At 38.8% G+C, this 21,678-nt stretch overlaps 1 protein-coding gene across 2 annotated transcripts in view; it reads right to left on the bottom strand.

Annotated features, from left to right (window-relative positions):
* Nucleotides 1-21,678, bottom strand: part of STX7 (syntaxin 7) — a 28,657-nt gene that overhangs the window by 6,054 nt on the left and 925 nt on the right. The window contains exons 2-6 of one of the 2 annotated variants that reach the window (XM_015858575.3): nucleotides 15,447-15,596; nucleotides 5,014-5,083; nucleotides 3,267-3,357; nucleotides 1,411-1,548; nucleotides 635-687 (exon numbers count right to left, since the gene is read on the bottom strand). In XM_015858575.3, the coding sequence (XP_015714061.2) occupies nucleotides 635-687; nucleotides 1,411-1,548; nucleotides 3,267-3,357; nucleotides 5,014-5,083; nucleotides 15,447-15,528 (434 nt within the window). In that variant the 5' untranslated portion in view covers nucleotides 15,529-15,596. The remainder of the gene's footprint in view (nucleotides 1-634; nucleotides 688-1,410; nucleotides 1,549-3,266; nucleotides 3,358-5,013; nucleotides 5,084-15,446; nucleotides 15,597-21,678) is intronic. The other variant, XM_015858574.2, reaches the window with a different exon arrangement.

Genomic DNA, 21,678 nt, shown 5'->3' with positions numbered 1-21,678 from the left:
TTAGAATATGAAGAATAAAACAACAGCCAAACACATATGCACAAAGTTCATCAGTTAAAGCACACATTTTTAGCCTTCCATGTCCAGGATAGAAGGTCTAATGATGCTACCTTTGATACAGGAAGCTGCTGCTCTAGCAGTCTGCATATAGCATTGAGCGAGCTCTTTGGAAATTCCAAGTAAGAATGTGAGGACAAAGTTTCATCTGAATTATGAGTTTAAACAGGCAAAATTAGGCTAACCAGAATTAACAGAATCTGAGACTGAGATGCAGTTTTTCTGAGACTGGAAATAACAGGAGAACCCAGTAAACAATGGATCAATCACAGCTTAATAGTTTTACACTAGTCACAGGTTGGACTGTGCTTACCTAAGCTTGGGTATCCCAGAGCCCAGATATGGACTTGGGTCAGCTTAAGATGATGACTGAGGCGTAGGAATAAATAAATAAATAAATAAATAAATGCATTTCTTCCCATCTATCCCACTAAAAAGGCTCTTTCCCACAATTTCACTATGAAGGAAAGCCTACAAAAAAAAAACAGCAACTCTTCCCTGTAAGCCCTTTTTAAATTTTTATTTATTTATTTTAAATTCTGAACTAGGTTAAGTTTTAATAAGGAATTCAGCCTACCTGTCCCAGGAGACAAGTGTTCCTTCTTTGTAGCTGTCTTCAGGAGCACCACTCTACATGATCGGTATATGGAGAAAAAAAAATAAGGTAAAAATATCATGGACCAGAAAGGAACACTGTCAGCATTTCTATAATGAGTAAATATTACAAGGCTTATAAGAAGTCAACTTCAAACTGAAACATGACTTAACATGTTTGCTTCTTGATTTTGCTTTCTGTATGCATAAAGTTGAAATACAGGCAAAAACATTCAGCTCACTAAATGCCTGTTAAAATTTACAAGTACAGTGACATGTATTTGGCATAGAGTAAAAAGGCAAAACTGACATGCTAACATCTCAGGCTCCTCAGCACTTCTCCACATCAATAATGCATAGCTACTTGGCAAGCAATTCTTCCTGGTAGAAAAAGTCCCCATATCTAAACGCCCAGAAAAAGTATTTCAAGATCACTAAAAACTACTTTTGTAAGGTTAGTGTACAAACTTAGGGACATTCTGTACCTTCATGTGACAAAGGCAAGGAAAATAAAACAAAACAAAACTGCTTTCAGGAGTTTTCATTACAGTGTATTTCAGCCTTTGCTATAAAATGAACTGTTAAATTCAGTTGTGCGTGGAAGTAAGCAAAGAAAGCCACCGTGCTCATAATCATATTTTACACATTTTGCAACATTTGGACTCAGATATAAGCTCTTGCTAAAAGCATTACAAATGCCCTTTTGACACCACCACCGCACCATAAACAAAGTATAATAGCACATTTTCTAGTACTTACAGATATCCTTGAGCTGGCCCTTACTCTGGCTACAAAGTCTTTTTCTTTCTCAGCAGCTTGCCTTTGCAGCCTCTGGAAATTTGTGAGCGCTGTGGTGAACTCCCCTACAAGACGATCTTTCTGTATTTTCTTTTGACGCTATGGGAGAAGAAGTTTTACCAAGTCAAATGAGATCAGGCTTTCTAAGACTCATCATTTCCAGTCTACTCAGTACTAATTACTAAGGTATGCTTTTCTTTTTTCTTCCCTAAATAGGTATAACAGAAAATTGCCTACAAAAACATTTGCATGGACAAACCTTCCCATCCCCTGCGATTACATAACTCTGACACAATTTTAGGGATTTAAAGAGGAAACCAACATATTTAGTTCATTTAACAGCTGAAAATGAGAAATGAGCAGGTCATATACAACGTACTACACACTGACACAAGGATACCTGATTACTAAATTTACTTTGTGGTTAAGTGTGAAACATTTTGATGCTGTGAATTCTAAAATGAGCAAAGCAGAATGAATGAGGGAAATAGTGCTCAAGCATAAGAAATGAGCAGGGACAAAGCTCTCCACATGTATTGTACATAAACACTGGAAATGTACTTTGAACTGCAACCAGAAGTGGGCGCACATCCCTTCCAAATCCTTAAAATCTGTTAGGAAGATAGCTACTCTAACTTTCGAGTCTATTTATTTTTACTTTTTTGAGGAAGATGCCAAGGAAGGAATGGCTATATCAGGCACATCAGAAAGCCTCAGTTTTATTTCCCTAAATATATCCATTATGCCAACCCTGCCTTCCAAATTTGTGAGAGGCCATAACTTGCCATTCATCAACCCAACATCTGTGTATTTCATCTAGTGCTGTCTTTGATGAAAATGCTCATGATAAAAGGATTAGAATTAAACAGCAAAATATCCCACTACCAACTTTTCAGCAACAAGACAAAGAATAAAAAACATCTTTGCCTCAACCAGAGGTTATATAGTAAGACCAAACTCTAACTCTACCAGAAGTTCACAACTTAACAGGCAGAGCATGCATGGAACACAGCCTGCCATTGGAAATGAGTGTTTCAGGACAATTCACTTTCCTAAGCGCTCCTTGCTAACAAGTCACAGATCAGACAAATTGTCTGAGTGGCAATAAGCTGTGTTCATATTTTCTGGTGTCCTATTGCTCTTCCCTTATCTAAGTCCTGGTTTTTCTTACTATAAGAAATCAAAGGATGAAAGTTGAGAGCATGCTAATGACAACAGCTACTTTGCATATAAGCTCCTGTCTGTCTTTCACACAGATATGGGAAAGAAGCAGCTCAGAGTCTGCACAAATCGTTCTAGTAACAGCTCTCATCCATCCCTCTTAAGAAAAGAAAAGCCTGTGGACAAGACATAGCATATCTGCTCATTTGAGTTATGCAGATCAGACTTGCTCTGCACAAATTATTTGGACAGTGTGCAAACAGATCTGATCACCTGCCACATGGTTAAGGCAGGCAGTAATTCCTGACCACTGGAAGCACTCAAAACTGATGAGTTAAACTCAGCAGCAACACTGCTACAGTTTACTGAGTGCCCAGATAGCTGAAATCACAGGCACAATGTACTGTCTTGAGTCCTGCCTTCTCAGTCAAACTCAATTCGGATATTTAAAAACATATTTGAAACAAGTCTGGAATACAGCAAAACATACTGTGTTGTAATTGTCCCTACTATGCAAATGTCCTCAGTGACCAAACAGTGCTTTGAAAGCCAGATGAAGGATACAAAAACTGGGCATGCAGAACTGAAGTCTCTCAAATACTCTATATGAGCCAACATGATAATCAAACTTTAAGCCATATTCTTTGGTTTTATACCTGTTCACTTGTTGCAGGCAAAGATCCAAACTCTTTAATGTATTTGTCAGTTTCTTTGGCAAGCTGGTTTGTGTACTGCTGTTTCTGTTGCCTAAAAACAATGCAAAGTTTCATTAGAGACCGCTGGCTAATTTTGTTGGAGTTTTACCAGTTCTCAGAAACACAGTGGTATTAAACACTCACTGAATTGCATGATGCCATCCTTCTACTGTTCTTCAGTGCAAAATCATAACAACAGATCACCCTGGATTCCAGGTGACATGGACACTGAGGGAATGTTTCTCAGTGTGACAGCACAGCTACTTACCTTTCCCACTTTTTTCTTTTTGAGATATTGCAATTGTTTCCCTAATGCACAGCAACAAGGTTCCAATTACTGTGAATAACTAAAGATGCTTTTCCATCATCTTTTTCAGGCTCTTATTTTGTTAAAGAAGTTCAGAATAACTGTATAAAGGACACAATTTTTTCCTGTATGGAAGAACACTGGACCTGAATATAACTCCATGAACATAATCCATGAAAAGCCAATTCCTGATAGTCACTGGGAAGCTTATCCAGAGATTTGTATTCTTCCATGACACAACAGCTGTGAACTTAACAGGAAAGTTTAATTAATTGCTTAAAAACTTAAATTGTGCTTTAAAAAGCCTAGTGTTCAGCATCATTTCTACTTGCACTTTATGATTCTTTTCACTTCTGCTATTACCACACACTTTCATTATGAATTTCACTTTTTTTTTTTTTTTTTTTTTCCTGGAGTAACACAAGTTTTTTTTACCTGCTTTCCCAGACTGGAAAGCAGTTCGCAAAAATCAACATAAATACTTGAAAGCAATCAAATAACTCTCCCAGACACCTTCATTACATGAAGGGAAGGGCAAAACGTTCAGACCAGTGAAATGACCATAGATGAAAACCTCAAGGAAACTTATCATGTTAGCACTTTCCTAAATGGACTATAATTCACAGCAGTTTCTAGTCCTTTTAGTTTTGAAATTATGCTTAGATCTTGCCTGCTACTGCATAACTCACATATGTTGATCTTTATGCATTCAATCTCCAGCAGGACATCTACTGTGGGTTGTACCTGGCTATTGTTATGAGCTCCAAGCTCAGGTTATTATGAAGCAAGCTGGTTGTTCACACAATATGATATATACATATCATATACATACATATACATATATGATACAATATAATGCCTTTGGTTCAATACATATTTCCTCCTGCTACTCATTTTCTTTTTATTCCAACTATATGCAGCAATAGCCACAGTAATGATTGGCAACTTTCCCATCCATAGGGTTAGCACAACACAATGGTTACTTGCTTTTATGCTGCTGAATTTTATCTGGTAAAGGAGGCTGATTTAAAAAAGAAAATAATAATATTACTGGTTCATCAGACTGCGCTGAGAAGTGGAGAGATACTGAACAACAACATTGCTTTTTAGTCTTGTTGCTTTCCCTTGGCTAACATACAGCAAAAATTTTGTACATATATTGATACTGTAGGCAACGCATGTGTTCATGCCACTTGACCAGTGCACCAGGAGTAATCAAAATTAATTAAGAATAAAAAAAGGCACCTCAACATGTAAATTTCAAATATTTCCCTATACCTGCCTTTCTCAGTGAGGACAAGCACCTTGCCTAAGAAAAAACCAAACAACCCATATCTAATCATATCCCTGGAAACTGTCTGCAATGCAATGAAATTAAATATTTTCATGTGAAATACTCACAGTTGTTGCCTCAACTCATGTGTGTCTTGTGGTGTTCCAAGCTGACTGAGTATTCTCTGTATTTCAGCAGCTGTTTGTGAAGAGGAAGAAGAGAAAGTTTAATAGTGCACAGACATTTCCAACATAAGATTATGATTTTTAGCTTAACAATTCTAAAACAATAAAAATTGACAGAAAATGATATTGAACATATATATATAAATATATATAAAATTTTTATTTTTTATATCAACTGAGAAGATTCACTGAGACATTAAAGAACAATTTGTAAATATTTTTGCCAACTTAAAGACAAAGCCCAGGGTTTCTTACAAAGGATGGGAATACATTCAAGTATCTAAGCAGAAACAGACAATTAAAAGGCTAGCATTTTAATTCAGTAAGTATAAATTAGGCCTTACTATTATAATACAGTAAATTAAAAGCACTATTATTTTTTGGTTTAATTGTATTTTCTGCATGCCATTTTTAAAAGCTGTATAAAGACCTGATATGACACTATCACACAAAAATATTTCAGAACCGGGGCAACAACAAAGCATTCATAGGCTTACCATACGTTAAAACACCAAAAATCAGGTTATCTAGATGTAAATTTTAATTCTGAGATCTTTGTTGTCAATATGTACATCCATTTTTAAAAGTGGAGAAACAAACCTCTTCAGGGTTGTAAATGTATTTCATAAAATAAGATGGGCTTTATGCAGCTTGTCCCTTATTCGAGTTGGAAAAAAACAAAACCTAAGTGAAAATTCTTCAATGCTTTCTACAGTTGAAACCTACTGCCAAGCATCAGCTTTTCCCATGTGGAGGTCTGGTACTTGCAAGGGCCAAGAAATTCTGTGCAGCCTCCTGGACCTCGATGCTTATGCACAACAGCTTGAGCCCAGACACACACAAGAAGCCACAAGTATTCACAAACTATTTTGTTTAATTAAGCTATTTTGGTTAATTAAACCTTTTTTATTTGTTTTTATTTTTTTTTTTCCAGTGTAACACATCGTTCTAAAATAAAACGTCTTTCCACTGTTATCTTTTGAATTCAGTGTTAGGTTTTAGTGTACATATAAAACTTCAGAGCACTTTGCTTTCAGCCTTATTTGATCAGAAACTCTCTCCCCTCTGATTCAAGAGCCAAGGTGCTCATTTCTTCTTCAAGTATTTTTACAAGGAGAAAAAAGAAAACCTAAACGATCTACAAGCACTTTGTTGGCACGTATTTTGCAGATAGAAAAGCTAGCATGCCTTACTGCCACCTAGAGATAGAGTTACTTAACTACAAATGAAGAGACTTCAGGGCAGAAAATATAAGTCTCTGTTTGAAGTTGGTCCCTTTTCCCCCTTTTCAAGCAGTTGGAGGAAAGCACACTGCTCCAGCCCATGATCAATGCCATCCTCATCTCCTTGAAAGTTAGAAACATCTTTTCTCTCTCCACAGCACCAGTTGGGAAGCATACAGGGTTGGACTTGGCATTGAAGAGGGAGAATAAAACTGCTGGAAATCTGGGAATAATATTTCTAAGACAGAAGCCCCCACATTCTCAACTTCACTGCTGATCACAGCATTTATAATGTCCCCCTTGTTTCATCAGCCTTCTACCTCGTGCAGGGAATTAAGGCTGGTATATCAATGCATCTGGCTGCTTATTAGATGCCTCACAATTCATCAGCAATGACACTCAAGTGTCCCAGAAAGCTGATAGCACAAGCCTAAATCACAAAACCATAAATACACTGATAATCATCAGAAGTCAAAGATCAGAATGCAGTTTTGACTGGTTCCTAGGTGACCTCATCCCTTAAGGTTTTCCCTTCCTCACTTCCTGATTCTTCCAGCTTCCCACACCCGGTAGCAATGACAAGAGACTATAAAAACAGGAATAGCCCTGCTGCCAGAGGTCCTCTTTGCTCTTCTAGGTGCTACCAATCCCATAACACAGCCTGAACAGATCTCGTGTGTGATTTTAAGCTCCTTCAGTGCAAAGTCTGACACTGTAGCTCAGGTTCCATGGGCATGCAGAAGTAGCTGCTGGACTTTGCTCCAGAGCTGCAGAAGCACACACACGGTGTGTGAACAGATATTTCTCAGTCCTCAGAGGTTCACTAACTGCTGAGGCCAACTCTGCAGTGGAGGTCAAAGTAGATGTTTGCGTATAGTGACAACCAAGGGTTCTATCAAAGCTTACAAGACCCCACAGGAGCAGCATCTTATCAGCTACTCTGTCCACATGTTTTCTTCAAGCAGCTACCATCTCACGTGCCAAAGAATCTTACTTGTTCCATCTCAGAAAGAGTATTAGAAAGAAGCAATGCCATATTGGTAAGAAGACTTTCATTTCTTTCTGCAGCATTCCTAATCCGTACCACATAATATACAACTATCAGCTGTTGAAAGCTATTTGGCTGCTCTCTCAGCAGTCACGTGCACAAGAACAGGTCAGACGTGGTTAATGATGAGCTAGAGAAACAATTATGAGCTAACCTGAATACCTATGGAGATAATTAGTTAAGAGCCAGCTTGCGTTTGCTTTTACTATCCCAAATAGGGGATTCATTCACAGGCAAGGGATGCCCTAAGTAAAGGGAGAAAAATAACAAAAAACAAAAAAGGCACAGAAAAGTCCTACAGTGCTGTCTAATATAAAAGGGCCTCATCTTCTCTACAAAAGTTATAGGAGTAGTGAGATTTACAGTGGAGATATTAACTTTTAAGGGAAAATAAAAGAAAGAGAATAAGAGAAAATAAAAGAAAATATAAGAAACATGTTCTGGTCAGATTTGCAGTACACAATATTTATTTCATATATTAAAACATATTTGAAATATTGGAGCACATGCTACCTGGAGTAGGTCACCCACCTTCTCTGGTAGGGCTCAGAGATGTCCAAATACCACATTCATTCTTAGCATGATCAAAGGAAAACTTAGAATGGTTTTGATTTGGAGCACTGACCCATAACACCAGCTACAAGAGAGATGTTTTCCCAACTTACTATCAGCCAATTTCCTATATCACCCTCCCTTCAGCTTTATGTCATTCATTTTAACATTCATAAAACCAAACCTTAAAACCTTCAGTTGGCCATGGCCATCTTCAGCTTGTTGCATCTTCACAGCTGAAGAGTGAGACGAATCAACACACAGCCCAAACTATTCTTAAAAAGAGGCCACAACACAGAATGATGAAATTCAGGAAAAAATATTTAGTCAGCACTGCTTATTGCCTCCTTGCAGCCTGGAACTCACTTCCGTTTATATCATACAAGATGGCATTATAGCCATTGAGCAACAATTTCCTTTAGTACTGCAATCCAAGCCGGAACAATCACATTGCCCTATTTCATAGAGTTGCTGTCAAATGCTTCCACAGGAAATGCATGGGCATGCATGGAAAAAGCACCAGCAACAAGCAATAAACAGGAGGTACCATAATACAAAGAGACAACAACCAGACAAGCTGGACCGGCAAATACAATGAACTCAATATTGCACAATAGCAACACCTGAGATTCATCACAGGAAGACAGAGTACAGTTCCAGCCAGCAACTACAGCTGCTCATCACTGCTGCAATGGTGAGAGGTCATCCACCGCACCACTGTGCCTTGCTGAAAAAGGGGCAGACAGGGTCTCAGTCACTGCATAAGGTTCAGAGATCTAAATTCTGCTGGACTAAAACTAACAGGGGAGATTTAAAGCAACTGGATTTCAGTCATTATTCTAGCTTCTGAGCCTAAACAAAATAAATAGAACCAGCAACAAATTCCTCTGTACACACCAAATAAAATGCCTGCTCCACACAAGGCTTCAACTCAGTTACAGCTTCATTTGGCAAATAAGCACTGTATGGAAGAGCAGCACACTTGCCTTTCAGCACACTTTGTCAAAGACTTTATGCACACTGCCATTGTTTGGGTAACTACAAAGAAATACCTACTAGTTTCAGGTGATTAAAGAAGCAGCACATATAGTTATAGACTGTGCAGATCCAATTAGACCCAGAGTCTGTTCAGAGCAGCTTATTGGAATAAAAGAGTTATTTGTAAAAATGACAACAGTTCAGTCCATTTAATTTTTGTGTGGGGACAACAGCCCTCCTCAATTTATTCAACTTCCATTCAGAGTGCTTTCTTGCTGTGCTTTTGACTGAATTTAACTAAGGACAGACACTGCACAAGACATTCCTGGACTAACACTGTATAAAAGCTTACATACAACAACGTAGCACAGCAACGATAAAATCAGCATTATCTAGAATTTCCTGTACAAGCCTAAGTACCTCTTTACAACTATTAGTATTGTTCACACCCACTAAACATTTTAAACAAATGGTAACACTGATGTGCCATACACCTTGCTATCCCTGCTTTAACAAGAGTCACAGTTCACCAGAGCAAATAAACCAGGATATCACCAGCCAAAGAAATTCCAATCTAATAAAAAGCAACCCCATCCACCCTCCAAGAGGGTATCCAATTGCCCTTTTCCAAGAGCCCAGTTATTTGGTTTCAGGTGATTGAAAAAATAAGATGTGCAATACTTCAGTGTAGAGGAACGGTAGCATAAATATTTAAGTAATAAAACTAGAAATGGGAGACTTGCTTGGCACAAAAAGCAGGAAAACTAAGTCTTGTACCCTTTTCCATTGGGTTTTATTAAGGCTTCTTAAATTTCTCGATAGAATCATGCCTGCAAGCAACCAGAAAGAAATATAGGTAGATCCTGGAGTTGAGGATCTGCCTTCAATTTTTTCAGTTCAACTGCAATCATTTTACACTAGTGTACTACCATTTCTAGTGGTTCATACAAAGAAACTGTCAAGTGGGATTGAAGCAATGCTCGTTCTTCTGATGTGGATGTAGAGCACACTGAAGGCATGTTAAGTGCATAATGACTGATCATGTGATCAATTATTACAGCTCAGCTGAAGGGAAGTCATTAAGCCACTTTGTGTTCATATCCTAAATTCTCCCTGGCAATTCCCTGAAACCCAAAGTCAGAACATTTATCTAAAGAACAACAAAAATTATCTTGTCCAGATGAGACCATATATATGCTCCAGCACCAACATAAACAGTTGTTCAGACAAAATTGTTGATGTCTTCACTGGTCATCACGCTATTTGCAAGTGCAAAGTGATTTTATAACTACTACTTAAATTTCTAACAATATAATTGTTACGGTTTCATCAAATTCTACTTGCTTGAAAACCACACCTGTACAAAACCACACTTGAAACAGAAACAAAATAGATTCTGCGTTCATACATCACGCCTCAGTGACCTCACAACATTCTACCATCATTACTTGGCAATCTTGACTCTTCTAAAGAATAATCACACAAATCTGTTAGAGATATAAACATGGCAGCAGATGTATTTTCACATGAATGTTTCAGACTGTATGGGGCACTTATCAGAAGTCTAGTATTCCTCAAAGCTCAATTTATGTTTATGAGATTTATGTTTCTACAGTTACAAAATATGAAAGGAAAAGTCATATGATAGACGTAATTCAGCTGTGATTATAACAACATTCAGTGAAGATACTTTCTTACAGAATGCTTGAGATTCAACAGAACATGGACAAACTTGTTCTCACAGGAGAGGTATCACATGACAGAAGAATCACAGAAGTGATCTCTGCTGGTTGAAGTTGACCTCCGGAGAATGCGTTCCATGTGAATAGATGTTTTTGCTACCTTAACAAATAGAAAATAAGAAGTTGGCAGAACACAGCCCTTATGAGAAAGACTCTGTTAAAGCCAGACAGACTCTCTCTAGCTACACGCAGATTTTGGCTACTGAATTATTACATATTATTTAAAATAATCTAGCATGCAGAGCACATGCTTCTCCAACTAGGCTGACTTTCAGTGTGCACAAACAAGTCAAATACCCTATTACTGCCCTTGCCAGAAGCAATCAAGGGTAAATGATGACATTGTACTGACTTTGAAGCCATCACTGGGTAAAAGCCTGCCACATGACCTTTATAAACAGGGGAAACTGGGGAGGGAGAAAGGGACAGTGGAGGAATATAAATGCCTCAGACATTCATATTCATACATATGTACATACAGAGTCATAGTGGGTTCTGTAACTGCATGATTACAGTTTGTAAACCAGAAGACCCCTCAAACACTAAAGCTGAGCATGCTTTATCAACACCAGGTTTTGCTCTTTGTTCTCTATCAAAATGCAGCATATTCCTATGCTGCTTCTCAACGAACTGCTCCTAAATCCTGACTTCAGATGTCAGTGGAGATGCAGTAATTATCTATATAGCTTGCACTCCTGCTCTCACAGGATTGCATAGACTTTGGTAGCTCAGTACAAAAACAAACAAACAAAAAATAAGGAGCAAAGCAGAACAAAAGCAATGACCCCCACACAGGAGAAAGACTTAAGAAGAACATGGGGGTAGGAAAAAAAAAACAACAAAACAATCACACAAGAAAAACACAGTGAACTACTTCATGTTGCATAATTCCTGTCACAGATTCACATGTCAAATCTTTCCAGCTGAGCAGAAGGGGCCCCTATTATCCTAACCATATATTCCCTATTCTTACAGCTGTGAAATCATCCCTCTATAAATGAACACGACCTCCATTCTGTTCCCTGCTGGGTACAACTTTTCAAACAAACCGTTTTCCCTCATTTTGATACACACAAGGTACTAATTCTTCAAAATACAGAAGCCTGACATATTTCCAACAATTCTTCACCCTCATCTTTACATTTGCAGGAAGTCTGAAATTAACTTTTCAATTAATTATTATTATTCAATTCAATTTAGAGCAACTTTAAATTGCTCTAAAGCTTTTAAATTAGGCTTTTTGTTTTACTTATTTTACGCTAATCTTTCCATTTTCTGGTATTTCTCTTGTACAATTCACTGCATGCTCCTTAAACTAATAATAATAATAATAATAATAATAATAATAATAATAATAATAATAATAATAATAATAATAATAATAATAATAATAAAAAAAATCACAGTGTGGACTCAATGCTCTCCTCTTACATGGCATTCCCTGGTGTGGTAAAAGAACATACCTGGCAGAAAAGTTTCTAAGGAGATAGGACTTTGCCATTAAGAAATATATTTTGAAAGCTCATCTGGTTTCCATGCATTACTCTTTCCTTGCCTATCTAGATGAAGTAAACAAGTGACCATCAGGAAGTATTTGAGAGTAATGCCTTCCTTCAGGATGTAACAAGTTATAGCAGCTTTCATTATGCTACCATAATACCAGCGGGTGCATGACCTATGAAACCAAGCTCTGGGACTGCTGCTCCTTTGACAAATACTGATTAAAATAACTTGATAACAGGTTCTCTATCTGCAAAATCCAGACATGCTGGATCTCTAAAGACCATGTCATTCTTATATACAATTCCCCATGTTCCTGTTCTCCATATTTAGAAAGTTAAGGACAGAGTTCAACCATCTGTGAATTTATATTTTAAAAATCCCATACAAGGTGTGCAATCTAAGTTCTCTAATCAGATATAAGACTGGCCTAGAATGGAAATCATAGTTACTTAGGACCAGATTCCAGACAGAAGGACTTCCAAATCTTAACCATAAACTGTGCTCTAGTAGCATAGCAATTTAGCAGCTATCTAAGCAGTGCCAAAGTGCACTACAAGCTTGTTTGTTCTCCCTGTTTAAATCTGAGATTTCCCTAGCTGTTCACAGTTCTGTTTCTCTCCCCAGATAACACAGATTCAAGACAAAAACAGCAGGACGTGGCTTGCAGGCACATGAGCACACCCAATGCAGCTGTCAACACTGATGCTCAACACAGAACACTACAGATCATTTAGGTATATGTGGTTCATGGCCCTCATGTTTTGTATTGTTGCTCATTGAAAGAGACACGTGAACTCTGAAAACATGAGGAGTAAATAGGTCTAAGAGCCCAATTCCAACTCTCCTACCTAAAGATTGCTACTCAGCACTGGATCTCAGGAAGAACTTCGATTTTTTTCAATCCCATCAGCTTAATGTTACAGTTTCAACAAAAGAAGAAATGCTCCACACTAGCTCCCAAAATCTCAGCTCATAGGTAACATCAACAGGCAAAATACGAGTTTGGATCTCTTCAGGCCAGGGAAAGTAGGCTCCACTCACCTGATGAAATTAAAATTGCTTGTTTCTATAGAAGTATTGGAAATGAAAAATAGAGCAAGAATACTTGTTTTTAAAGAACAGCTGATTTTTATTATTATTATTATCATTTTTGTTTTTATTTTTTAATTCCCCATACAACAGTCTAGACTTTGGGATCCCAAATACATTAAGGTGTGTTCCTGGCTTAAATTTCCAAGAGACCCTAAACCTTTGGGGTCCTAAAAATGACCTATTCAACACTCCCTTCTCTCCAAAGCTCTGCCAGCCTATTACAGACAGACTGACTGTTCTAGTTTACCAGGGGAGATTTAATGTACACTTTTTACCTTGTGTATATAGGGCATTTAAAAACCACTTCACAAGGAACCAATTCAAATTTATTCCTTTTGGCAGGGCTACATAACTCGGTTTTGAAGCTGAAAAGTACAACAGTAAATATTTTAATCCCTATAAAACTTCTGTATCATGAAATCTCTAAAGTAGGGTACTGCCTAAATCAGGAAGTTAATCTGTATTCTTCCACAAGTTAAGGGGACAGCTTCTAGCTGGAAGAACCAGCTTCCTTTCAACTAATCTGTATCTCACCTATATCTGTGTAGAACTATTCAGCTTGCACGTTAAGTGTGAATTAGTTTTGAGGGACTTCACCTAACATACCAGTAGTCTGAAACTAAATTCTCTCTCACTCCATTAATCCCATTTTGAAAACCAGAGAATCTCCACAACTGCAGGCACTGGGCTAATGGAGGTAATTCAAGCACATTGCTGCACCTCACAAATGCTAAGAACTTTTGTACAGAAGTGCAAAATCAAGTCAACAGCTTGGAAACAACAGTATGAATTCAGTGTCAAGATTCCAGTTTCTCTCTCCCTCCCTCCCTCCACAAGATCATAAAGGCATGTAATAGACACATACTTAGCAGGTGACTAGCTCTGTGGCTCCCTAAGCTTGCAGGCTTCTCCCCATTTGACCTGGAAGTTCCTATAGTTCATAACCTTCCAACAAAAAGACAATCAGGGAACAAAATAACTAGAAAGTGGCCAAGCACTTAGAGAGGCTGATCCAGGAAGCATGCTCAGCACACTCATAGAACCCAGATCCTCATAAAGTCTACCAGAGAAGAATGGACTACAACAGTTACTGTGTGGTTAAAATTCTGTAGGACCTAGAGAAGAGAGAGGGTGGAATCCAGCTGTGCACCTAATTGTCACTAGAAAATTATGTGGCTGGACCTTTTGAAGCCTGATCTGGTTTTGAAGCCGTGTATCAGTGCAGATAACGTATCTAGACTCCGATCTTGGAAAGGCAGAAGCAGCTCTCTATTGCTCAGACTTAGCCATCTAGATTTCAAAAAGGAGGAATGAACTGTAGGTTAACCCTGTGGCATGTCTCCCTCTAACTATGCCTTGCCAGCTTTCTTTTATTAAGTCTTACTCATCACAAGGAGAACTGAAACACAGTAGAAGCTAGAAAGAAGATGGAAGAGGCTGGATGAGAATACAGACTTAGTGAATCTAGCACAAGATGGTTAATTATGTTTAGTGACAGTGCTCACAATACTCTGCTTTCAAATACTGATCTCAGTTCATGATTTTACCTAACAATGGAGATTTACATCTCAGTGTCTGTCACAGGCTGTCAAGCCTGGCTGTTGATGGCCAGCTCCCTTATGATGGAAAGGATTCTTTGCATCATTTAAGAAATCAAGTTATATTTGCTGTTCATATAAAATAAACTTATGAAAAATACAATGATAATCAGAGAGGAGGGAAAATGAGAAGCCAAACTTACCCTTAACTTGAATGCCTCAGTTAGGTGGCTAAAATTTCAGGTGGGATGAATCAAAGCATGGGTATATTAACACTTGCATAATCTTATTTGCCTATCTAATATGTACTTCCAAGGGCAAGCTGCATGGCCACAGCTTCTACCCTGATAAGCAATGAAAGCTCCTGCAAACATTTGATGCAATCCTTGCTCAGCAAACACCCCAACCCACAATCTTAAGGTGCCACATAACTGAACAGGACAAAACAGGCTTATTACCAGCAGCCATCTTACCAACTATTCATTCATTCTGTGAATACAGTGTGACAGTGCACTTCTCCTGGACATATTATACTTAACCACACATTTGAAGGACTCAATCTGATGTTTGGTATGCCACAAACCTGCGAAGTGGACAGGTGAGGTCAAAGAGAGAACTACCATGAATTAATCTGTGAAACTAACCCGGAACACGGAGCATGGACACAAGTTTTTTACTAACACGCATAAATTCAACTTACAGCATTGTGTGATCTTCTGGATGTTCGAAGTTATGCGCTGGGCTAGTTGATTAGGATCCACAAAGCCGGCACTGTACGACATGGTTGGGTAGATTTGCTGTCAAAGTCATCCACGATGGGAATGGTCTCCACCTATTAAGGACACCTAACCTGGCACGAAGAAAACAGAATTATCTTCTGCTCATTGGCTTACGGAAGTCTTCATCATCATAAAGATGTATATACAAAAAAAGATTTAAAAAACCCTTCACATACTACCGTTTAGTCTCTTCTATACCAATTATTAGAAATTATATAGAAATAAATTAATGTCTCTACAACTTGGGTATACAAATGCATTTGTAAATGTGTTCTTTATTTTTTCTTCTGCACCTAGAACTATCATATCTTATTTTTAAAGGCCAAAATTCTGTAACACAAACATGCTCACAAATGCCTTTGCTCTGAAAGAACACATATATAACCGAACAGTATACAGTAACCATTGGAAATGTCCTATTTAGTTTCTATCATCACAGAGAAACTTCCAGCCCAAGTTCAAAGATATACAAATTAACACAACATAGCTATGGATACATATGCAAGTGAAAACTGGCAACGCATCTGTTGTGCAGTAAGAATGCAGACAAATGAAGTATAAATGCATCCAACACAATTCCACAATTTCCATGCTTAGTATTATCTCATTCTTTCCAATCCCTTCTACTTCATATTAAAGGGTTCAAAGTTTTAACTTCACCAGTTCCCCCCATTTCCACTGTTGGACCCAATCTGTGCAATGTTCTCTTTTCCTAGGCTTCTCAATAAGAGATACTGCTAAAACAGTTCCAGGATCAGCCAACTGACTTGCCAGTTGTGATACCAGCTTTCCAGTCTGCAAACTCTAGTCCTTATTATTCACTTTTTAAAGTAAAACTAATTAACAACTCTTGTTGCCAAGTACTACTTTCTCTCCCCTTCAGAATGCCGTGTATTAGTACACTGAAGCAATACCCTGAGTGTTTTACAGCAGGATTGTTCTGACATCCCTTTCAGGGAGAGCAGCTAAACATGAAAGAAAATTCAGATCTTCCAGCGTTCACAGTTTCTAGCAGAGCTGCCAGGAGACTGTAATGGTCACAACTACAAAACATCCGGGTTCGAATCCGCCCTGTGGCGCGAGTGGTAGAAGTGCCGCTCTGCTACACAGAGGCTCGAATCCCGGGGGTTGGACTCGATGATCTCTAAGGTCCCTTCCAACCTGCATGAGACTATTATCTATTATTATCTATTATCCCATCCCAAAATTACATCGAGGCTGCACCTACAGGAGTCTGGCCCACAGATGCCACCCTCCAAGATGCATCACCTACATAAAACTGCTACCACAAAGACAAAACTCTCATGATTTTGAGAAGGTTGCTGCACTGGGGTCCCAAATCCTGTCTGGAGGCACCAGGCCTTGAAGCATCCCCTAGTAAGAAACAATTTGATGGCAGATGAAGAGACACATATTTGAATTCTTCTACTTAAACTGCTTCACAATCACTGGCAGGTCGTTCTGCCTCTCTGCAATACACTTCCTATCTTAGTCTGTTGCACATGCAGATGCAAGTTATTTTGGGTCACAGATGAAATCTTGAAGTCAGACAGCTTAAATCCCACTTGTGTGGACAACAGTCCTCGATCTCTTTGGAAACATTGCACTGAAGTAGTATTTCCAATGTAAAATGTACAGTGAGTAAATGGCTCCATAGCTTAGTATGCTGACAAAAGAAACGGTATCATTTTAGTGGGAAATGCAGTCATAAGCCTAAAATGAAATGATTTCAGTTTAAAAAAACAGATGAATACACAAAGTTGTTGGCACTGCTTTTTCTTTTCAGATGTTATTTCTAAACACATGAATATCATGCTAACTGGAATGCCAGCACTGGCTAATACTGCTTTGTAGTTAAATATTATATATAATGTTAAAAGTTAAACATTAAAATGCAGTTGCTGAGCGGAAGAGCCAGCAAGAGACCAATCATCTCGGGTACAAGGCTGCAGAACTGAAACAGCCCTTCACGGCTGTTTTCTCCCCGCACATTTGTATTCACTGACAGCTGCACATAACACATTTTTCAAGCAGTGGAGTGTTGACAAAGGGAAGTGCCTGACTTTGTTTTTGTCCTGGAACTTTCTACAGCTGACTTCAGGTATCTTTAAACAAGTTGCCCTGCACTTCAATGAGGAGGCTGCCTCTAATGTACCGGTTACATAATACACAAAACTTTGAGCTTTTCAGCTTTCTAGTGACATAGATGGGCAGCCAAACATAACAGACAATGAGATGTTCAGATGATAAAATCACAAAGTTCACATGATCTACTCTAGCACATGTGGTCTTCTCTAGGAAGTTAACCTCACCCTAGCAACAGAAGGTAAGAGGAGAATAATTTCAGCTGTAATTATACCACAGTGCAGAGTGCTGATTCCAAGATGCATTCATAACTATAGTTGCAACAGTCACTACTGCTGCAGAAATCATTTAGTCCCCATTCTAAGAACACCCCAAGCTGATGCAATTCATTAGCATTTCCTAAATTGAACTTTTTATTTGGGAAGTTTTCTGCTTCTAGATACAGAATCACAGAATTGTAGGGGTTGGAAGGGACCTCTAGAGATCATCAAGTCCAACCCCCCTGCCAAAGCAGGCTCCCTACACCACGTCACACAGGTAGGCGTCCAGGCGGGTCTTGAATATCTCCAGAGAAGGAGACTCCACCACCTCCCTGGGCAGCCTGTTCCAGTGCTCCGTCACCCTCACTGTAAAGAAGTTCTTGCGCACATTCATGCAGAACTTCCTATGCTGAAGTTTCAGACACCACAGAACGGCTTCTGCATTAGACATACAATGGCTGGTGCCAAGAAAATCTTTCTCACACTGTAACTGTGCATGTAGTTAAAATGTTATATCATTTTTTACTTTTTTTTTTCCCTCCAACTTCTGAAGTTGCTTCTTTGGGAAGTTCATTTGGTTGGTTAAAGAACTGAAGTAGAATGAAGAGGAAGGGGTGTGGTTTTGGCAAGGAACAACACACTTCTTTTAATTCAAATTTAAACTTCTTTTAATTAGAATTTACATTAAAGTCATAGCATAGCAGTGTAAATTCATGCCTTATCCCATACAAATTCTTCCATCAGCTATGATACTCCAGAGCATATTGATAACATAAATTGGTGCAGGGTAAGTTCCTGGTCTCTGTCTAGTCTGGGTAACAGACTGGAAAGAGGAGTAAGCAGTCAGCCAACAGCTTTCATCAATTCTCAATCATAAAGCAGCCCAAAGAAAAGAAAATTTTTATATCCAAAACAAACAAACAAACAAACAAAAACAACCTGCCCTCTCCAACAAACACCACCAAAACCAACCAAACAAACAAACAAACAAAAAACAAAAAACCACCAAACGGGAAGTGTGAACTCCTTCCTCATTCTAGTTAAATCAGCTCTGGCATCTAAACAAAATAAGCACTCCAGATGCACTTCTACACCCTTCACTTGTCAGCCTGGAGTCACTTGCCCTCTGAAAATCCAGACACCTTGGGAAGCCAAGGGGAGCTCTGCTAAGAGCAAGGTCAGGATATCAACCACTGGGGAAGAAAACGAACATGCACCAAGCATTGCCCAGTGGAGGGCCACTAAGATGGTGAAGGGCCTGAGCATCTCCCCTATGAAGAGACACTTAGGGAACTGGGTCTGTTTAGCCTTGAGAAAAGAAGGCTGAGAGGGGACTTGATCCAGATTTATAAATACCTGAGGTGTGGGAGCCATAGTGGTGAGTCTGGTCTCTTTTCAGTAGTGCGTGGGGACAGAACTAGGGGTAATGGGATGAAACTTCAGCATAGAAAGTTCCGCACGAATGTGCAGAAGAACTTTTTTACAGTGACAGTGACGGAGCACTGGAACAGGCTGCCCAGGGAGGTGGTGGAGTCTCCTTCTCTGGAGATATTCAAGACCCGCCTGGACGCCTACCTGTGTGACGTGGTGTAGGGAGCCTGCTTTGGCAGGGGGGTTGGACTTGATGATCTCTAGAGGTCCCTTCCAACCCCTATGATTCTGTGATTCTGTTACTTCCTTCCAGACAGAGGCAACAGGAGCATTCATTTAGACCCCACATTTCCATAGAAATTATCCCCTTTCGGTTCCACGGGATTTAACTTCTCCATCATGCAACACTTTGGCATTACTGCCTGCATGACTGTTTAAATGGGAACTAATGATATGCTGCAGTTTGAGGAAGTACGCCCTGCATTCAAAACAGAACAGAACTGCATTTGCAGTAGCACTCAATTCTTCTGAAAGCTTCAGCTCGATGCAAGCTTTTGATTTTAACTCTTATCTTCTGTTTGCCAACATGGTCTGAGACTGAGAGCACACTTAGAGGTAACTCAGCTTGTCAAACTACTGGAAAAGGTCCACCAAAGAACTGAGTCTATTGACAGGAGGGGAAAAAGAAAGAATCAGAACACACAACACTGCATGAAGCAAAGATGTCTCCGTACATACAGAAAATCTGAAGAATTCAAGAGATCAGTATGTATTTTTTCCTCACTCCAATATACAACATCAAAACACCACGTAAGCTATAATTCGACTACTTAAGGAATATTTTAGGTATAGGATCTAGAAATGTTTACATGAATCCTCAGCTTTTGGTAAGCAAAAATTATATACTGCATTCCAGAGAAGTGCTTGAAAATTTAAACCCGATTGGAATTAGGACTTTGTGCCTTTAAATATCCAGAGACAAGTCATGTGCTTTCCTTGAACATGCCTTATATATATATATATGCCTTATAATATAAATATTATTTTAAATAAGGCTTCTCCAAAACAATTTCTAATTGTGACTTCCTTTGTAAAATAATCTCTGTCAAAAGTATATATATCCTTCAAAAAGGGTGGAAACACAATAAAAAATGACGATGTAAGTATTAGGAAGATTCTACTCCTATTCCCCCCCAAGAAACAGCAGCCAGGCACAATACCGACTATTGAAGATTTGTATCACAGGGACTAGTAAGATTCCTGCCAGCTGACACTTGCTGCCCATCCCATCTGAGTGGGTTTCACCACCCAGCTTCTAGGATGAGACAAAGTAACACAATGCTTTCACAGAGTAGCTCTAACCCCCATTCTAAGGCAGCCCAAAACAAAACATTGTTGCTGACTGTAGCAGTAAGTAGTAAAATTAAACTTCAAGAAATCAAAGCTTCTGGAATAAGAGACAGACTGCATACCATAAGGTAACTATGTCTCTGCTACAGCACCAGAGGCATTATTGCAACAGACTCATATAGACAAGAATTAAACCTGTCACTGTTCTCTCCAGTGGGGATGAGGGAGGTAAGTTTTGTTTGGATATATCCTTCCCCTCCCACCTTTTACTTAAGGCCAAAACATATTAAGAATAATGCCATACTTCCTACTTCTGTGCTTTCAGCTCCAGATGGGCTGGAACCCTGATCCATGCAAACAGAACAGTCACATGATTTCCTCCCTGCCTGTTCAAAAGAAATGGAAGTTAAACTATCCATACATATAAAATCATCTAGCTTCAGGTAGAACTAAGCTTAAAACCAAAGTGGGAAGAAAGTAAGCAAAGTTCATTTTAAAACTTTATTTGCTCTAATGCAGGAACACTAAGATAGAAGAAATCAAAAGATAAATTTCTATTCCACTCTGCCCAATTGCCTTGGCCTTGCCTCATTAGTTGGGCTGAAGCACATCAAAACTGAACTCATATCAGGCAAAGACCAGATGATTTCTTAAGAAGAAATAAGATTTGTTAAGGCTGTGTAACTGGTCAGTCTCATTTCCCCAGAAAAGATTTCCCAACAAAGATGTAGCTTAAACATTACATTCGTAGTTATGCATTAGAAGTGCTCAGTGCGTAAAACTGAGCTATGGAAACTTGAAATGGGATTAGGCCTAAAGGACAACCAACGCTGTCTCAAGCACACATGGCTAACAAGGAATATATTTGTCACTATCCAGTTCGCCCTCATTGACAATTACATAAAGCAACAGAAGAATGTGTCTTCTGCACAAAGCAAGTTCTCAGGGAAATGCCTTTATAAAGAGAATCATGCCTCTGAGGAAGAAACAGGAGACAAACACTGGCAACTGGCCCACCACAATATGGCAATGACTAAATTACAGGTCTTAACTTTTACGGAGCTTCTCTTTGGTGTACGTTCCTCCT

This window comes from Coturnix japonica, chromosome 3, assembly GCF_054131305.1.
Source record: "Coturnix japonica strain WE chromosome 3, WE-NBRP24, whole genome shotgun sequence".
NCBI classification, from domain to species: Eukaryota; Metazoa; Chordata; class Aves; order Galliformes; family Phasianidae; genus Coturnix; species Coturnix japonica.
The sequence above is the reverse complement of the archived record's forward strand: the minus strand, read 5'-3'. Positions and strand labels throughout refer to the sequence as shown.